The 19,961-nt window shown below is 35.5% G+C and overlaps 1 protein-coding gene across 1 annotated transcript in view; it reads right to left on the bottom strand.

Moving 5' to 3' along the window:
• Window positions 1-19,961, bottom strand: part of LOC127849040 (uncharacterized) — a 194,367-nt gene that overhangs the window by 59,310 nt on the left and 115,096 nt on the right. The window contains exons 11-23 of the mRNA XM_052381765.1: window positions 19,237-19,818; window positions 18,693-18,947; window positions 16,541-16,567; window positions 15,120-15,303; window positions 14,012-14,207; window positions 13,311-13,488; window positions 12,330-12,779; window positions 8,387-8,443; window positions 3,889-3,918; window positions 2,764-2,793; window positions 1,508-2,080; window positions 969-1,010; window positions 196-756 (exon numbers count right to left, since the gene is read on the bottom strand). Of these exons, the coding sequence (XP_052237725.1) occupies window positions 196-756; window positions 969-1,010; window positions 1,508-2,080; window positions 2,764-2,793; window positions 3,889-3,918; window positions 8,387-8,443; window positions 12,330-12,779; window positions 13,311-13,488; window positions 14,012-14,207; window positions 15,120-15,303; window positions 16,541-16,567; window positions 18,693-18,947; window positions 19,237-19,818 (3,165 nt within the window). The remainder of the gene's footprint in view (window positions 1-195; window positions 757-968; window positions 1,011-1,507; window positions 2,081-2,763; window positions 2,794-3,888; window positions 3,919-8,386; window positions 8,444-12,329; window positions 12,780-13,310; window positions 13,489-14,011; window positions 14,208-15,119; window positions 15,304-16,540; window positions 16,568-18,692; window positions 18,948-19,236; window positions 19,819-19,961) is intronic.

Consider the following 19,961-nt stretch of genomic DNA (forward strand, 5'->3'; position numbering starts at 1 on the left):
GATAAAATATTATAAATTGTCAATGCAAGAAGTATTATAAATTTAAAAATTTCAAATAAAAATATACTTTCATTGCTTTTCTTTTTATAAAAACAAGCGTCCATCGGGACAAATTAAATTGTAATTTGCGACGCTGTGTGTTAGAATGTAAGGAAATATGTGTATGTTACTTAACACATTGATTCTGTTTCATACCAGTGCATATTTCCTTGTAAATGGCATTTATATCGACCTCCAATTTTTCAAAATCTTCTATGTCAAATCTGTGATTAGGCCTCCCAGCGATGGCATCTAGTTCGGTTGTCTTCGCTAAACCAATGCCAATGGCAAAGATTTCTATGCCTGCCTGTATTGCTCGGATCGCTTCAAGTATCGTTTCCGAAGAATTGATATTCGAAACTCCATCAGTAATTATAATACAGACGTTTGGAACATCCGCCCTATCCCCTCGATCGGCGCTGAACATTCGTGTTCTCATAACATGTAAAGCTCCAGCTGTATTAGTATCACCGTGCACGTATTTTATGTTGTCAACAGCGTCTATGAGTCGTTCCTTGGAGGCATAGTCCCCTAGATCAAATTCTTCTCTCACTTTAGTGCTGTACGTTACGATCGCTACACGTGTGTTGCCCGAGTCAATGTCAGATTTCGCAACAAAGTCCTTGGTAGCGTTCAACATGAGTTTAAAATTATTAAGTGTGACGCTTGTTGATGAGTCCAGAATAAACACTAGATCTATACGGGTTTGGATGCAGGCTTTCCGTTTTGTGAGAAAACAAGATATTGAAAGTTATTAACTCTTAGCAATGTTCTTTCAACCATTAAACACGTTCAACTTATTAATTTGTAACATACGTATTTTAAAAAGATATGTTTTGTGTATGTGGAAAGTTTCACCCTGATTGTACTTTTATTTAATGAGTAAACAAAATATTTATGGTGGCATTCAACAATTGTAATTCACTTACGCCTTTCTGTGGTTTCAATTGTTGATGGTATCAGTGTGGTTTCTGCAAATATCTTTAAACAATTAAACTGCTTACTTATTACAAGTATTTTTTCTTATAATTTACTACGTTAAATATGTAATAAGAACTTGATGGTGAAATATCTTAATAGTAATAAAGCTTATAAGCAGAATCCATCCCCATGCTAAAGAAATTGAAAAGGAATGCTTATAGGCCTATAAAGCAACGAAATACCGTTAACACCAAAATGTGAATATACTTGTGAAATTTGACTACATTTCTAACAGACCAAGTTCAAGATGGTTTGATTTGGAATAGTCTTTTTTACATATTCGTTTCTATTAAGTTTGCTAGTCAAATTCTATTTTTTTCGAGAAAACAAATAGATGTTTCTTAGGGAATTACATGACAACGACTCCGGACAAAACATTTACTATTTAGCTATATTGATTGCATATTTTCTTAATTTCATCTTTTTCAGACACGTTTTGGAAGAACTACATATTATATGTTTTTATTCTAAAATGATACTTGCGTACCGGGGCAAAGACTTTTGAATATCGTCTCAAGTTTTTGTTCGAGTTCTTCAAAGTTGTCGATGAAATAGCGATTCTGTTCCGAACCAGTTATCTCGTTCAATTCTTCGGTGTCGGTCAGCCCAATTCCGATTGCGTAGAGCAGAATACCTCTATGCCTTGCTGTTTGAGCTTCCGGAATAGTCCGTTCAATGTTTATCGTCGAATTACCGTCGGTGATCAGGATAGCAACGTTGGGTATATTTTCACGGTCACCGTTCGCTCTAGTGAACATTTCAGTTCGCGTTATGTGCAAAGCGTCGGCAATGTTTGTTTGGCCGTAAGTGTATTTTAACCGACCGATAGCTTCAATCAGTGTGCGTTTGCTTAGATGAGAGTTCAAAAACAATTCCACAGTTGCATTGTTACTGAATACAACGACACCAACACGAACGTTGCCGTTATCAATGTCAAGGCCGCTGACCAAAGTTTGGGTCGCGGCCAACATTGTGTTCCAGTTCTGGATTTGGACGCTCGTGGACGAGTCCAAAATGATCACCAAGTCAAATTGTGCAATGCCACAGGTTACATTTGTGTCTGCAAATCAGTGTTTATAGTGTTTAAGATATATACGATATATATTGAAGTAAACAGTTACTTTGACATTAAAATAGAATTGAAAGCGCTGTTATTAGAAACTAAAAACTGTTTTATTGGTGTGCCTCCAATACTAAAACATAACTTACATAAAACAAATAACGCAACATAATACAAAAATACACGTTTCTTGTAACGTACATAATGCAGAGGGTGAACTATTTATCGTAATTAATGCAGAGAGTACACTATAACAATTCATAAACATGGTGACAATTTGGTGCAATACTTTTGCATCTCCTTAGTTTATCGATTCAGAAACATACATTGCTATACAGGTATATACAAGGGGGGTTTAATAGTGTTGTCTTTACTACAATGTGTACTGTTAAATCCGGATTAAATAAAACAAACATATGAGCCTTGCTCTGTGAAAAGGGCCGTAAGTGCATGTGCGCAAAGTGTCGTTCCAGATAAGTCTGTTTAGTCCGCACAGGCTTATCAGGGACGAAACTTTCCGCTTTTATATTTTTCGTTTACAAAAGTCTCTTCGTAGCTTAAATCTAGTTAAGGCGGATAGTATCGTCCCTGATGTGCCTATGTGGGCTTCACATGGTAATATTGAATGACACGTTACGCACATGCATCGAACCTTTTTTCTCAGAACGCGACTCAATACTTACATGCCCTACTGTCAGAGCGACCGGACAGAGCTGAAAATTACACAATGCGTTGCAGTTCACAGACACTTTAGCTATAATGAAGTTACAAAAAGCTGGCAACTCAAAACTGCTCTTGAAAAAAACAGAACAAATCTAAATATATTCGCTGCAGACATTAATTCCAAAACTAGATTTTTGTTTGTTTGCAGTTTTTGCGCTTTCAGTGGGAATGTGTACTTAACTATATTTGCAATATTTGAAGAAGCCCAGTATTTTATTGTTTGAACGACATTCCCTGTAAATGAACCATATAATGGAATGGACATAGTAACATAACATGCATTTACTGCGATTTGATAAATATTGCATAAAGAAACAGGAAATCCACCCGTTAAGACCTGGGAGCCGTTTCATCAACGATTTACGACTAGTTGTAAATTACGATTTACATAAATTATTGACGAATCGCCCCCTCCCACCTGGACAATTTAAATCTGCACCTCCTGGTGTAGTGATTCAAGGTTTGCAATCAGTTTCCAGGTTAGTTTATGTTCACATTTGTAAACGTTTTTCTTCTCCAACGCGCATGATTAATTTTCAAAGACAGTAAAAAACAAAATCATGTTCAACATTAAAATGTTTGACAAATTAAAATTATACAAATCAAAGTAAAGGGGCTTGAGACACGGTGTTGTCTGAACTATTTTTTTCTGTTTTTCCATTAGCTATTAGTTCTTTCAAAGGCACATACTCAGACGCGTATAAATAAATCAATACATTCGAAAACAAGAGCTGTGTTTGTGAAATACAATGCCCCATACTGCTCTTTGAACCCATATATTTGACCTTCAACCTTGAATGATGACCTTGACCTTTCATCACTCAAAATGTGCAGCTCCATGAGATACACATGCATGCCAAATATCAAGTTGATATCTTCAATATTGCAAACGTTATGACCAAGGTTAAAGTTTTGGGACAGACACACACATCCAATGACAGACAGACAGGCCAAAAACAATATACCTCCGATCATCCGATCCGTGGGCATAAAAACAACTATAAAACTGATCATACAGCACATAAGAAACTTAAATAAAAAGCAAATAAGAATAATTTTGTAAAATAAAATGACAAAACACTTACATGCATTACTGCGCAAACCGCCGCTAGCAGCTGAAACAAATTATAATACAATTATGCGTACATACATAACGCAGTTTAATGGACACTACCTGATGCGGTTGGTGCATTTGATATAAGTGTTAATGTAAAAACATAATATTAGTATGTTAGTAATGATTGTTAGCCAAAACAATGTATAAGTTCGAGTGACTAAACTTGTTTTACTAAACATGTTTAAAGGTATGATTAAAAAGATAAGAGCATCGCTTTGTATGTGCGTAAATTGTAGTCCCAGATAAGACTGTGCAGTCCACACAGGCTAACCAGGGGCAACAATTTCCACATATACTTGATTTTCGTTTAGAAGATACCTCATTTAAACGAAAAATTCCATGAAAGCGGAAAGTTTCATCCCATTTTTAGCCTATGCGGACTGCACTTTTCGCACATGCATACATCTAAGTTTCACTGAACGCGACTCAAATAATAATATTAAGGTTACAATACAACGTGATATGTATAAAACGTACAATACCAGTACTTTCAGTCGAAGGTTGAGGTACTTGTTTGTGAGTCACGAGGTTATTTCTTCCTGTTAAAACAACATGTTCATGCGTCTCTAAATGATGATGCGAACGCACTCCTTTTTAAACGGTCCAACTAAAGTAAATTCTTTATTTGTATTACTTCAATTTGGTGTTCAAAATTGTTAGTTAATATCGTGTTAATCTTGAAAGATTTTAATGACATGTATACATTTTTGCAATGAATGTGATATTTTGTATATTAGTTAATTGTATGTTAATTTTGATTGATGTTTTGCCATGTATGCATGTTTGTAATATATTTGATATTTTTGTTTAAAAACTATGTTAGAACACACAATAATGTGATTTCAAAGATTGAAGGAAAACCACCAAATCGCCAATCAAAAATCTATCTAACATGGATAAAACAAACACATATTGCTCTCAAAGACTTCAGAAATAAGAGTGCTGTAGTACCAACGCTAAGTAAAGATTATATTAAACCATTACATAATATACAAAATGTATGTGCACATTACTATATATATGAACAGGACGCGATCAACAAACTAGATACTGTGGCATTTGATTTCTAGACGTTTGAAGTGAATGCAATATTAAGCAACAGCACTTTATCCAAAACAAGGAATCCAGGGTATGGAATGATTATTTATAGAATACAAAAGAAACAAGATTGTTTAATTAACGCAAAATGTGAGACGAAGAGATAAACCCAAAGAGGCAAGGAGATAAACGCAAAGAGATAAACCCAAATTAAAGATGACACCTGTTTTGACTGGCCAGGAGCACACACAACTGTGGATAATGCATAGGCAAAGAAAAAGCACATCGCAAATAGTTATCGATTGTTGCGTAACGAATCTTGGGTTCAAACGGTTATACAAATGAACTCCATTGCGTTTATTTGCGAATTCACCAAGTTGAATAACTAACACATATTTAGTCCGATTTTTATTTTTATTTTAGTGAATAATTGTGTTTTAATTTAAGCTTTCTTCATATGTTAAGTGTTAATAATTCGGAGATATGCTTACTAAATTAAAGGAATCTAACATTTGCAAACACAACGCACATGTGCGCATTTAGTGCAAAACATAATCTGTACAACGTATTTTCACATAGAAAACCACATAAGCAACGAAATGTTAACAACACGAGTCATATTAGATCGTGAACGAATCTAAATATATGTGTCCGCTGAAGTGCCCACGTTTTACGAGGAACAATTGCTGCGTAAGCAAATTGATGATATAAAGGATATTTGTTGAATTCGATGGAATATCGATTTAATTTCACGAGTGAATTAAAATCGATATTCCATCGGAATCCAACAAATTTTCTTTTTATTTAATGCTTTTTTCAACATTTTTTATCATTGTAAAAGCTTTTAACTGGATAATTGCGCTGGATTTATGACGTCATTTTGTCCAGAAATGACGTCATTTCACAGTAAAACAGTGAACAATATCGATATTTTTCACTGTTATCTTTCACTGTTTGAAACAGTGAAATACCAGTTTTATTTCACCGATATTTCTCGATAAACCACCGGAAAGAATAAAAAAGATAAGAGATGTATGTCTCATTCCGTATCAACATTGTCCACTATGAATCGCTTGTCAGTTAAAGGCTGACTTACCATGACATCAAGCTCCTTAAAAGTATTCAGGCCAACCGATAAAGCAAGTACTGTATCTTCAAGAACAATGTTGTGGTTCACAATGGAAAACCCTTCCGTTATGATTAAAGCTTTGTTACGGACATCAGGTCTATCTCCATTTGCCTCAGAAAAGAGATTAAATCGCATGGTTCTCAGCGAATCGGCTGTGTTTATGTTGCCCAAAGAATATGGGACATTCTCAATTGCGTCCATTTTTGCATTTCTGTCATCAAATGTGTTCAGATTGCTTAAAACTTTTGGAGAATTGTTGACGGTAAACAAACCGACTCGCACGACGTTAGATGCAATAGCAGCGTCTCTCCGCATACTTTTTACGACCGCCAACTTTTTGGAAAAAAGTCGAAGCACCAACACTCGTTGAAGAATAAACAGCAAATACATTATCATCGAATTGTTTTTATAGTATTTCATATAATAATAAACACTTTTTAGACAAAGTGTGGGGTCAGCATCGTCAAGTCCTTTTATATCCTTATTATTAAACGTATTTGATTTATTTTTATTTTTGCGTTTTGAATGAAACGCTGTCAGTATGACAATACCTTGAAATCATTATCCTATTGTACTTGAATTGAGTTAATATAAGTGACAAAAGAAGTCATGACTCTTGTAGGCATATCATTTTATCAAATGTGGCATTGGGCAAAGAAATAATATCAATATATTAAAATACCTTAACAAAGGTTTCAAAATATTTAGTTGCGTAGGCAATAAGGTTCTCAAACGTTTGAAAGATCGCTTTTCTTTCGCTGGGTGGTGGTGCGAGGACACGAATTTTAGAATTATCTATCAATTTAACGGCACACACATACGACAAAACACCACTCTATTTCAACAAGGACGCTTCAATGACTGTTCTGGGTTTTACCACATTTGGTTTACCATCCGTTATCAAAACAGCAACATTTGGAATGTTGGCTCTGTCGCCATTTTCTTCTGCAAATGTTCATTGTCATTCCCTCAGAGCCGATGCCGTGTTTGTGTTACCGTACTGTGATGTTATCAATAGCCATCAGACCTTCTACGTTGGATTTGTAAGACTCTAACGAGAACCTCAGCTTTGGTTTGATATTGAATGTGTCAAATCCGACTCGCGTCGATCAGGAAATATGTCGAACTCGTTGACGAGAGCTTTCACGAACGTTTCAATGTTGCGGAAATCGATATAACCCATACTCGAAGAAGAATCAAGAAAGAAAAGCCAATGTTGGGGTAACTCCGTCACAATCTGGAACGGATTACAGAATTCTTAAAATGGCGTTTTGTTATTCGAACTAACGCGTTCAAATAAAAACCATAATCGGTTGAAATATTTTTTGATTCAAAGTGCAAGTTTTGTCCAGACTTTAACATAAATAGGTGCACGTAGATAAACTTTAACTCTGTTTGATTTTTGCGTAGTGTTTCATATTTTTGAAAACACAATGACTACTTCGAAGAATGGAATTTGAAGTTTTTGTGCTGTGTTGTTAGTACGTGTATGTTTTTATTGTCTTGTAACAAAACAAGTGTACAGAAAAATGAATATGCACATACAAACTGTCACAATCAATACAATTAAGTTTACCACTATACTTTTACGACCTTCAACAACCATTTGAAGACTTACCTGCTATTGCCCTGTTAAATAAGAAGCACTTTCGAGTGTGAGGGTCTTGACTGATGTTTTACAATACAGTGACTAAATACATACGTCAGAAAAAAACAAACAACGTACATTATTCAACAAATATTACAACAGCAAGCGTATGCATGCATGTTTGAAGTCGATTCTATGACCATAATGAACATAATTCTGATGATATTGATGATAATGACGAAGTTACACATGAACATAAAGACAAACCATGATGATTATGATGAGTAGAGAAAAGTTATTGTTATATCAAAATTAATAAATTTCTAATAACATTCAAACAAACAGCGTAAATAAAACGTAACATGTCATGTTTGGTAGTACAAATGCGTACACACCTTTTATTTGTCAATAAAATAATACCGTATTGCATTAATAGTGTATATAATATTCAACTTTCACATCAATATAAAAAGAATTTCAAAGCGTTAAATGTAAAACGAATAATAAATGCTTTTATTTCATTTTAATGTTTTCACTTACCTGGGGTACTTTGTATGAGTACGAAATACAGCAAAATTACTTTTATAAATATACTTATATAAAATATAGCGATATGTTTGAAATAACGCATACAATTACAGTAGTATACTAGTATAATTTGTCGGAAATGTATACTTATGCGGAAAGGAGAGCAAGTAAACGTATAGATACCGGGGAGATGTGGAAATGTTAATTTTATCAGCATCGCCTCGGTTGTTTGCTCAGCTCCTAAAAATATATGTTGCATAGGAATATGATGCGTGCAATTTCAAACCGGTTATAAAAAAATGAGTTAAATTGACCGTTTCAATGTTGTAAACCGATTAAAGCCAAATTATTAACATTGACCGTTCCAAATATATATTGTATAGGAATGTGTTTGCGCGCGCATTTCAATCGGTTTGAAGAAAATGAGTAAAATTGACCGTTTCAAGGTTGTAAATCGGTTTAAGCCAAATGCTCAACATTAAACCGGCTCAGGCAAATATATTCATAGTACATGACAATACAATTTTATACATTTCTTAAACAAGCAAATACAGAATGGATAGATTGGTTTTGTGCGTATCAAACTTGAAAAGTACATGTTTTTCTGCGTTGTCATTGTAATATTCCGTAATAAACTGAAATAATGATGACAAACCGAATACAAGAAACCTTAAACTAATTACGATGTCTTGTGTTATTTGAGGTCCGTATTTTTATTTCTAATCATTCGAAAGTACACTACGTCTAGCGAGATTTCTGCCATCCACCTCACTCCCACCGTGGACAATTTTTCGTGAGCGTGGAAAATCTCGACGATCGGAAGGTGTTTCCATCATGATAGATCGCGTCGACAGTGGCTGAACACCGCGGGCGTTATCGGGAAATCGATCGCACGGTGGACCGCCATGATCGCGATGGACCACCGCGACCTCGGTGGTTCGCGGTGAAATACAGGCAAATGTGAATGAACATATATATTTCTATATTGCAGACAGTATAATTTTTGCAAAGTTCTAGAATGTTTTGTTACATTTGTATGTACATGTGTATACATTGTAACTTGATTGTTAACAATCGTCATGATTTTCTATTGTTTACCCTCGTTCCAGAATCATTTGACGTGTCGTACATCGAGCGTGATGTGCTTTAAGTTTTGTTTCTACAGTTTCTGCGTGAAGATTTACTTGTTGTTTATTTAAAGGGATCTTTTCACGCTTTGGTAAATTGACAAAATTGAAAAAAGTTGTTTCAGATTCGCAAATTTTCGTTTTAGTTATGATATTTGTGAGGAAACAGTAATACTGAACATTTACCATGCTCTAATATAGCCATTATATGCATCTTTTGACGATTATAAAACCTAAAAATTATAAAGCGTTGCAACGCGAAACGATTGAATAATTTGGAGAGTTCTGTTTTTGTCGTTAAATTGTGTATTACTACGAAGATTGCTTATATAAGGTATAAAAAAACGTCAAGTACGTGTACACGGCGGAATAGCTCAGTAGGCTTAAGCGTTATACTTCAGGACTCTGGCAGGACTCCAGGGGTTACTGGTTCGAAACCTGTTCCGGGAAATGTTCTTTTTCTTTTTTTTAATTTTATTCTTGATTTTTTACTGGAGCTTTTACGATCTAATGTTTACATTTATCAATATAAAGCATTTAATGAATAAGTTAAAAAATGCCAAAATCTGTGAAAAGGCCCCTTTAAAGAATTGTTTGTTTTTGTTAAAATTTCGGAAATGCTTTCTCGTTTGTACACGTATAGCTTGCGGTATCCGGACAAACGGCATCCGGACAATCGGCACCCTATTTAAAGTACCCGGTCATAGCTATATATATGGACAGAATCGTTGCGATAAAAAGAACCCTCTCCGTGTATTGTGGTGTTTTCAAATTATATATTGTATACATGTACATATATATTGTTTTTGTAATGGTGAGGTTGATCGGCCGCGCTTTAAGTAATACATCGGATGCACCGGTTTTAATTTTAAATCGAATCACGCTTGTAATTGATTAAAACAAGTAACGACGGTTAAACGTTTCGTTAACACAATTTGCACATTCGGAACATTTAAAAATCGGTGAAACGAAACGTATTTGTTAATTGTGCCGACACATAGAGCAAATTACGGGGATAATAAGTTGATAGCGATTACATAATTATTTCATCAAGCAATGTTCAACGTAACATAATTGCAGAAAACAAACAGCGTGAAAAACAAGACCAGCCGACAATATTCGCGGCGATTTTCAATAATGACGATAAAATAATAATTTGCGAAAAATAATGAAGATCTAACAGTTACCGATAATTGGTAAAGCACGGGGAGATAAAATAAATTTTTAATGTATCACTTCTGTCGGACACTGATTGAGAAAAACGCTCTCGGCCACGATGTCGCACAAGTTAATTGACGCGTGTTTGACAATACACAGGGTTGAGTGTGTACACAGTAATCTCGATACCGATTTTTCCAGCTTGATGGCCCGATTTGCACGCGTTTTGCACTCTCCGGAAAACTTGTAGAGATTAACTTTTGTTTATGTCGTCGGATAAAATAATCGCCATTTTTTCTTGTAAATTTTAAGAAATGTTAATGCAGCATCAACATACTGACGCAATATCGCGTAAAGAGAAAAATAATGCATTTAATGTCAACCGTACTTTCGTTTGACAACGGATCATTTTAATTTCCTGCAGCGATATTTATTCATACGACACACGAACACTAAATCCGATCTTAATAAAAAAGACAGTTCCGCTCGGTAAAATATCGTGTATATTTTTTATAAACAACTGGTAACAAGATGACCTGTTAATTCTGTTAAGCTAAATTGTCTTTGATATTTGTAAATTGTTTAGAGGCATTATTAAACCAATTAGCAAATAACGTTAATCAATCCACACTTATATTATGTCACTATTATTTATTGTGCTGTAACATTCTATTATGTTTATGCAATAAAATTTTGGACTTCGACTTGGATTTATAGCACAGATTGTTGACGGGATTTATTAATCATCTATTTCACCAAAGCTATTAGCGGATTAGACGAATTAGTTCAACAAGGTAGTCAGCACCTTTATCGATCGCATTTAATCGCGTTCCGTTTGTACGGGTATACAATTAAATCGGGTGCCGTTTGTCCGGGTATACAATTAAATCGTGTACCGATTGTCCGGGTCGACAAATTTACAGGGTGCCGACTGTTAGCATATGCAAAAAAACACTGGGTGCCGTTTGTCCGGATACCGCAAGCTATACGTGCACAAACGAGAAAGCATTTCCGAAATTTTAACAAAAACAAAAAATTATTTAAATAAACAAAAAATTAATCTTCACGCAGAAACTGTAGAAACAAAATATAAAGTACATCACGCTCGATGTACGACATGTCAAATGATTCTGGAACGAGGGTAAACAATAGAAATTATACGGTCTGCAATATCGAAATATACATGTTCATTCACATTTACCTGTATTTCAAAGCGAACCACCGAGGCCGCGGTGGTCCAACGTGATCATGGTGGTCCACCGTGAGATCAATTTCCCCATAACGCAGAGACTGACACCGCAATTCGTCACGGCGAAATCACCGTGTTCAACGGTGTATCGTGGTGAGATAGTAATTGTCCACTCTGGGCTGAATCACGGTAATGCGATGTGAATGGCAGAAATCGCGCTAGGAGTAGTGTAGAAACATTTAACAATAATTGAAAACTCAAATTTTGTCTAAAAACACAACGCATGTCAATGAGATGTGTGATTCTCAGATGCTGAAAGTTGTTGCAATGATGCGATTTAAGAGAAGGGAGCGAACCGTACATACATTAATATTCCTCATAGCGGTTACGCCCCTTTGTTGTAAAACGTTCTTTTTATTTTCTTTTGAATAGTTGTACGATTATTGTACATATTACTCGTATGACTTTATAATTGGTGGTGAAAATTGATCTTAAGGCAGTGGTACTTGGAAGAAATACAAAAGCATAAATGCATAACATACAAACTGTTTTGATGGATTCTTGCACGAAATACTATTGAAAATTATATTTTAGATTCATTTGTTTTCTGGACTCAAACTCTGGAATAATGATTTTAAATAAGATAACATACTTGTCATGGTAGTTTGTCTCGTCGTCGCTTGTTCCGTCGTTATAGCGGGCGTGGGTTGTTTCGTAGTGGCTTGTTTCGTCGTTACAGCGGGCGTTGCTTGTTTTGTAGTGGCTTGTTTCGTCGTGGCTTGTTTCGTCGTTACAGAGGGCGTGGGTTGTTTCGAAGTGGCTTGTTTTGTCGTTACAGCGCGCGTGGGTTGTTTCGTAGTGGCTTGTTTCGTCGTTACAGCGGGCGTGGGTTGTTTCGTAGTGGCTTGTTTCGTCTTTACAGCGGGCGTGGGTTGTTTCGTAATGGCTTGTTTTGTCGTTACAGCGGGCGTTGGTTGTTTGGTAGTGGCTTGTTTTGTCGTGGGTTGTTTCGTCGTTATAGCGGGCGTGGCTCTTTCTGGACGCCTAGTAGCTTCGGGCGTCATTACTATCAAAGGGTCCGGCTGGCGTGACCGCGTTCTAACTAGAAATACAAGACATAGATCGCATCCATAATAACACCGACTACAGAAACGATTGTACTAAAATAAAAAAAAACAGACGAAACAAATGTCAGAGGTTTAGCAAAACAAACAACGTTCAAGTGGAAAAGATATGATGCTTGCATACATTGGAGGGAATAATACATTGCTGCTTACCCTTATATATAACGTAATCCATAAAACCTTACAAAGTAACAAATATAAAGTCCGAAAACGTCGTTATACCTGTTTGCGTTGACCTATTTTACTCAAGATTAAGCACTTGCCATCCAAAATCAAAGATATTTACACATCAGCTTTCATTTTTTTGTATTTGCCCTTCAAATGCGGCGACACTAGAACCCACGTTTTTAATGTATTACATTGTGTTTAAGTTATTTTACATAATTGAAAAAGCAATTCGGCGCTTACTTGAATAAATAACAAGCGAATGGAAAGAAATCATGATTTTTTTCTGAAGTGTGATATTCCTATCTTAAACAACTATTTGAAGTAGATGGCAGTCTACGTACACGCTCGAACTTTTGTTTGCAGATCCGCCGCGGCGTCATTCAGCATCCAAACGTTATCGTAATTCATGACGTTGGCCTGCTTCGATGCCAGATTAACAAGCTCTGACTTGTCCTTCATGCCAAGGCCAATAGCAAATACCTCAATCTCGTCCTCGACTAGTCGTCGCTTTGCTTCGATCTGTTTTAGTATAAATATGTTTTGTGTGAGGCACTGCAATTCGGCATTGTATACTGGGCAATAGCAATTTGCTTCGGTCATTTTCCTATGTATTTTGTTAGTCTTGAATCTGTCAACTCACAAAATTAACATAAATTAATGCCCTACGAATAATAATGATTTCAAAGTATTGTCCGTTATACGTGAATTTATTTCGGGGTTAAACGTTAGATCCTTCGGCAAGTGAATTTAGTAATTCTTTTTAACACTTTATGGAACGTGTCGAACAAACAACTTGTAAACGAAACAAGTTTCACTTACATTAACGTGAATTATGTATAAACAGTATCCGTTTTTAACTGTACAACATATGATATGGCTACGAAAGCATTTTTATCATTCAATTGTACGAAGCTTGCTGTTTCTACCGAAGTACATCTGATGGATGACTCAAATTGAAACAGAGCATCTAAATGGAGTATAGACCATAACGTGTTTGGACGATAACGATAAGTTCCACCACAATAACAAAGCGCTTTCTCACCAAGAACTCGTTGTTTTCATTGGACGCCTGGTTGGTCAAGAAAACCGCGGCTGCAGGAATGTCATCCCGGCGTCCGTGCATTGGCGTCAGCATTTGGCGAACAAGGCCTAGAGCCGCGGAGGCGTCTGCGGTTGCGGACCTTTGATCTATCGTAAGTCCATCAATTTCTTTCTGTATCAGCTCAAGAGAAGTATACCTAAAATATAAATTTGTTATCTGACACAATGCTTTTGTAATACCGTAAATAACATTAAAAAATTTGAATCACCTTTAGTGTTGTATAATGTCAATTTACCGTTTCCTAGCTTTAACCTTTTTTACGCTCAGCGTGTGGATTTAATGAATTGTCATGTACTGTACTCAATGCCAAGGAAACTCGTCTTAAATAAATTACTATCAATTTCTAACATGAATTTCGCTACAAATGATGCTTCTGGAGTTTTATAATATTAATTCGTGTGATAAACGTTTGCTGTTTCCAATCATATACTGGTTGATATGAAACAGAATTTCTAAAACAGAATATTGATAAGCTCTATGAAAACCAGCACGTTATGGTTGATATTAAACAAGAGTAACAACGAAACGTTTTTTTTTTACAAAAGAGCACATACTGGCTGATATGAAACATAATGTCTAAAACAGTTCTAAATAGGTAATAAAAACCGCACGTACTGGTGGATATGAAACAGAAGTTTTAAAAAAGGTATCGGTTGATAAGAAACAGAAGTTCTAAGCTCAGTAAAAAAGTTCTAAACATGCACGTATTGGTTAAAATAAAAAGGATTTCTAAAATAAAAATTCCACAAACAGCACGAACTGGTTATGAAACAGAAAAAACAACACCTAATGTTTGATATAAAACAGAATTTATAAAAAAAGTGTAACAAGATCTTAAATAAATAGCATGTACTGTTTGCTATGGATCATAAGTTCTAAACAAAAAACGTTATAAAAAGTTCGAAAATAAACAGCACGTACTGGCTGTTATGAAACATAATTTCTGAAAAAAAAAGTACTAAAAAAGTTAACAAAACAACAACAGTCCAAACTCGCTGATGAAAAAAAGAGGCTTACCAAAAGAAAAGTATATTAAAGCAGCACATACTGATTGATATGAAATAGAAGTTCTGGGTCAACACCGTAGAAGATCATGCCAAGCTGAACTTTGCCCGACTCAACATCGGTGGTTGCAACGATGTTCTTGAGGAACTCTTGAACGACTGCAAACTCGCCCTGGGACACACGGTCCGATAAATGAATGGCAATCACCAGGTCAGCGGCATCGCTGTCTGAAATGTTATGGAAGAGTGAAACGTGATCATAATCGCTGATCTTCACATAGAAAGTTCTGATTTGATGTCGTGATGACATTTCCTCTTTGTCTGATTTTTGACGTCAATATAAATTGTTTTGTTGAGTAAAACATGATAATCGCTTATCTTCATGGAGGAATAGGTGACAAATTTTTGTTTAAAAATAATTGACAAAACATAAATATTGCGTTTACCAACTACTAAAAACCATTAAGAATATACAAAATATTCTAACATGATTATCGCTAATCGTCATAGAAACAAACCAGGAACGAAATCATTTACACCGATTATGACATGATGCTCGCTGATATCCATAGAGACATGTAAGACGAAGCACAAAAATACATATTCCTAAGGCAGTAATTTAACAAGGATATTAATAAGATGATGTTCGCTGATCTTTTTGAATACAATTAACAAAATATGCGTTATCAGATCTCGCCATATACAATTAGGAATGAAACAAAGATTGTAGCATGATGCTGTACTGTGATCTTAATACAATGTTAACAAAGAACACAGTCGAGTTTGGAGACGGTGAATAATATACTGAATTAATTAATATTTGTCGGCTTAAAATTTATTGGTTTAAATTTTGTTTCACATACACGGATTTCATGTATTTCTTTTTTGAGGAGACAAATAGTAATTCGCATGAGTCATTTTAAAATTAGTTTGTCTTAAATTCGTTTATCAACGAACTCAATGAACATTGCTCAAAATAACAAGAGCACCGCATAGCGGGTGCCAACGCTAGGCTGTGGGTGCAGTTTTGAATAAATGAAAGCTTGTCAGAAGTGACATTGACCCTTGACCTAGTGACCCAAAAATGGGTGTGGCGTGTAGAACTCTTCAAGGTGCATCTACATATGAAGTTTTGAAGTTGTATGTGGCAGCACTTTGAATTTAGAGCCTATGTTAAGGTTTTAGCACGACGCGGACGGCGGACGACGAGCTGGCTATGGCTACCTCGGGTTTTCTCCGAAAACTGCTGAGCTCAGATAAATTTTTTTAGTAATTAGGAAAGTAATTTAAAATTCGAACTTGATACTCGCCGATCCTCATAAAAGCAAATACCAAAATAAGAACAACAACATATTTGTTAACACAGTAAACCCTTTTTTACGGGAAAGTAAAGACGATACATATTATAGTTCGTTTTAAACACGTCTAAGCCTTAAACATTAAACAAGTATTTCTGTTCACTCACCTGATAGCGGGATCGCTGGCACAAATGCTGAAATATATTCATAAAGTGAATAGAGACAAAGTTCATATAAAAACCATTTAATTACAGTACAAAATGTATTTATTCAAAAGATAACACATTTTTATATTTTGTTCTATAATCAACATTTATATATATTTTAATACATTTTAACATAAATAACATAAGTTTGTATATTTACGAGTTATATATTATAATGTTAAAAAACTGATAAGCTGAACACAGCAGAAAGAGATGTAAATGTAAAGAAAACGAGCACATGTACATAAATCTAGAAAAATAAATTCAAATTTAAAGTAAATATTTTACTAAAAAAATATCATATGTACCTTTTCATTTATTACAAACTATAGACAATAGACTATTACGATACGGGACGATATACAGTACAGACAAACAGGAATACAAAACGTTTCATGGACACATGCAAACTTTGGCACGCAAACACATTCACATACACAGCAGAAACAAACGAAGTTTATGTTTCAACAACGATACGCGTTGGTGTATGATTGTTGCCTTACATGCAAACATGAGCGAAGATATGCCCTCCTATAGATAAAAAGCACGCGTTTTTTAATTAAAATTCTTGCAATGCACCTGAATGAAATTTACATATTATGAGGACTTCAGTGTCTACTGCCACCACAAAAATATTTAAGTACGTGTCTGTGTTAATGAAATTTCAGCTTAAGAATGGTAAATTGTAGACAGTTTTGAGACACAGTTCGTACGTGTATTTTCTCAGGTAGTTTTCGATAAACCACACACATAATAGTGGTTCACTTCCCATGCAATACCCCATACGTTTTCAGTGGAAAATGTTCAAGAATGAGTAGGCTGCAATATACGACGAATCGTAGAGAGTACCAGCATTCCTACCTTCATGAAATTAATAAACCAACAGACGCTGATACTTGTTTGGAATAAAATGCTGACATGCCCATCTATTTATTAAAGACTTTCAATTTCCAAGTTGTGAGTGGAACTGTCTTGTGTAGGTTCCGAAGTATTCGGACGAAACCCAGCTCGTCCGGTATGGCGACCAAACTCACAATTCAGGCCTTTGGACACAAGTGATAACGAAGACTGTTCCGCATCTCCTAAATGGAGCACAAAACAAGCGATACGTCCGGCTCGTTGGCTACGAATGTATGTGATAGAACTGCGCATTCGGCTGCACTCTGTTACGACCGTAGTGTATCCCAGTATTCCAGCCTAAGTAAATTATTCTAACACGGCACGTGCCAAATTTCATATAAACAAAGAAGAAAATCGTCCATGGGTTATTCTGCAACAAATCATGGGCGGAGCTTATACACCGAAAGCATACGCTGTAGCTAAACAAAACATGCCGATACATTTTCCACCAGCAGACATGAAATGGGTTTTTTTTTCCATCCAGTTTGGCTGTTATTGAGGGCGGAGATCTGATCGACAGAACAGCCGAAAGCTATTTTATGGGCGGAGCTTCACATAAAATAGTATGCAAGAAAAACAAGATACATTATATAAATCTTTAGTAAAAATCGTGTTAGAATCGAAATAATTCGTGTACGTTATAGTTTGTTGTCGAATAACCCACGGCCGGAAGTTTAGATGCGTAGGGATTAAATCACGAGTGTCGACAACAAACTATAACGTACACGAATTATTTCTTAAATATACCCACATAAATTGGTACTTTGTTGCAGTAAATGCTGCAGTTTCAGCCAAAAGTATAATACAGTAAATTTAATATTCGATTTGTGTGTGGTCTTGTGTTGTTAGGGTACCAAAGTACAAAGATGAAACTAACCCTGTCCTGTTCGGCGACAAAAGACCAAGCTCACATGCGCAGGAAGTGCGAATTGAAGGTGAGAAGCAAATCTATACTATCTTAAGATATCTTGATTATATCATACATTTTGTTCCTATTAGGAATACATGTAATGAAATCGTGCATGAGATAAAAAATGGCTGAAGTTAAGATCCGCTAAGCATTTTAATCTGTACTACTTTGTTATAACTATTTTGGAACCATTCCATGTGCAGGAAGGAAATAAGTACATAATGCAGAAGTATTTGTCAAACTGATGCGATAAGAAACAATCGGAAGTCCATTGTTTCATTTTTCATTCCGAAAATGACTTACTCAATTCCGGAATAACGTTTGTTACATCTGGAGCTCTGGTTGAAGTAGCTGGTGGTTGACGTCTTGATGTTGATAGTGTGACAAACTCCGCAATTGTATTCGATTTCTTTGTTATAGCTTTTGCTTTTGTAACGCCCGCAGAGGGTTTTGGTGTCTTTGTTGGCTTTGGTGGTTTCGTTGGCTTAACAGTTCCTTTTGGGTTCTTGTCATTGTTATCTTTTGTATCCGTTGATGACGGAATCGCTAACTTCTCAACTAAATTGTATGAAGTTGTGTCAAGATTTTTGGAAATATAATTATATTGCATATCGTGCGAAAGAAGTGGTCAAATAAACATATGTACATTAAATATTTGATTATCGATGATTCAGTTAAAGTTAAATTTTTAATTCAATTGTTTTTGAAGAGTTCGTTTAAATGATCAAAGTTATATGTTTGATTAAATGATCTTTATGATGTGCGTTTAAAATCATGCGAGGAACATTTCTACAAAATGATAAGTAATTTGTAATAATTTGTAATATTTTATTTTAAATTATCTTACATATTTTGAATGACTCTTTTAATTTTCTCTGCAAATCCCCCGACGTTGTAAGATCATCGTATGTTTTTCCCATAAATGAATGTTTATTGACCGGCTCAGTGGCCAATGAACTGATTTCCGCAGCATCGGCACCGTTGATGCCAACGGCAAAAATCGTATTATTCTTCGTCTTCATACCAACAGACCTCTGTGACAAAGAACGGGCGTCTTCGTCCGAGTTTCCGTCCGATATGATCAGTAAGAGGTTTGGTACGTCCTTTCTGTCGCCTTCGGACTCTAGAAGAACGGTTGTCTCCAGCGTATTAAGCAATTGCATGAATTCCAAGCCTTTTGATCTGTATTGCTCAGGTTTGACATTCTTTAATGCCTTTTGCAGTTTTTTGCTATCGGTATGATCTTTCAATTTTATATTCACTGTTGTAGATTTCCCGAATGTTACTAATGCAACTCTAACCGCTCCAGAGTCAATGTCTAATTTGTCTGTTATGTCTTTCAATAGAGCCTGTAGATGCTTCTTTACATATTTAAGTTTTGTGTCATGTCGGACATGAACGGCTATAACAAGATCTACCTCTTCGCTGTCTGAAAATACAATAGCATTGCGACATTCTTTTAGATTCTGCTTTTTAGATGTTTCTAAGAATGAATGAAACTAAAATATTGATTTACATGTTAGCTCTTATTTTAACAACAAAGAAATTGTTCATGCTTGTGCATCTAGAAAC

The sequence above is a fragment of the Dreissena polymorpha genome, chromosome 10 (genome assembly GCF_020536995.1).
Source record: "Dreissena polymorpha isolate Duluth1 chromosome 10, UMN_Dpol_1.0, whole genome shotgun sequence".
Lineage (NCBI taxonomy): Eukaryota > Metazoa > Mollusca > Bivalvia > Myida > Dreissenidae > Dreissena > Dreissena polymorpha.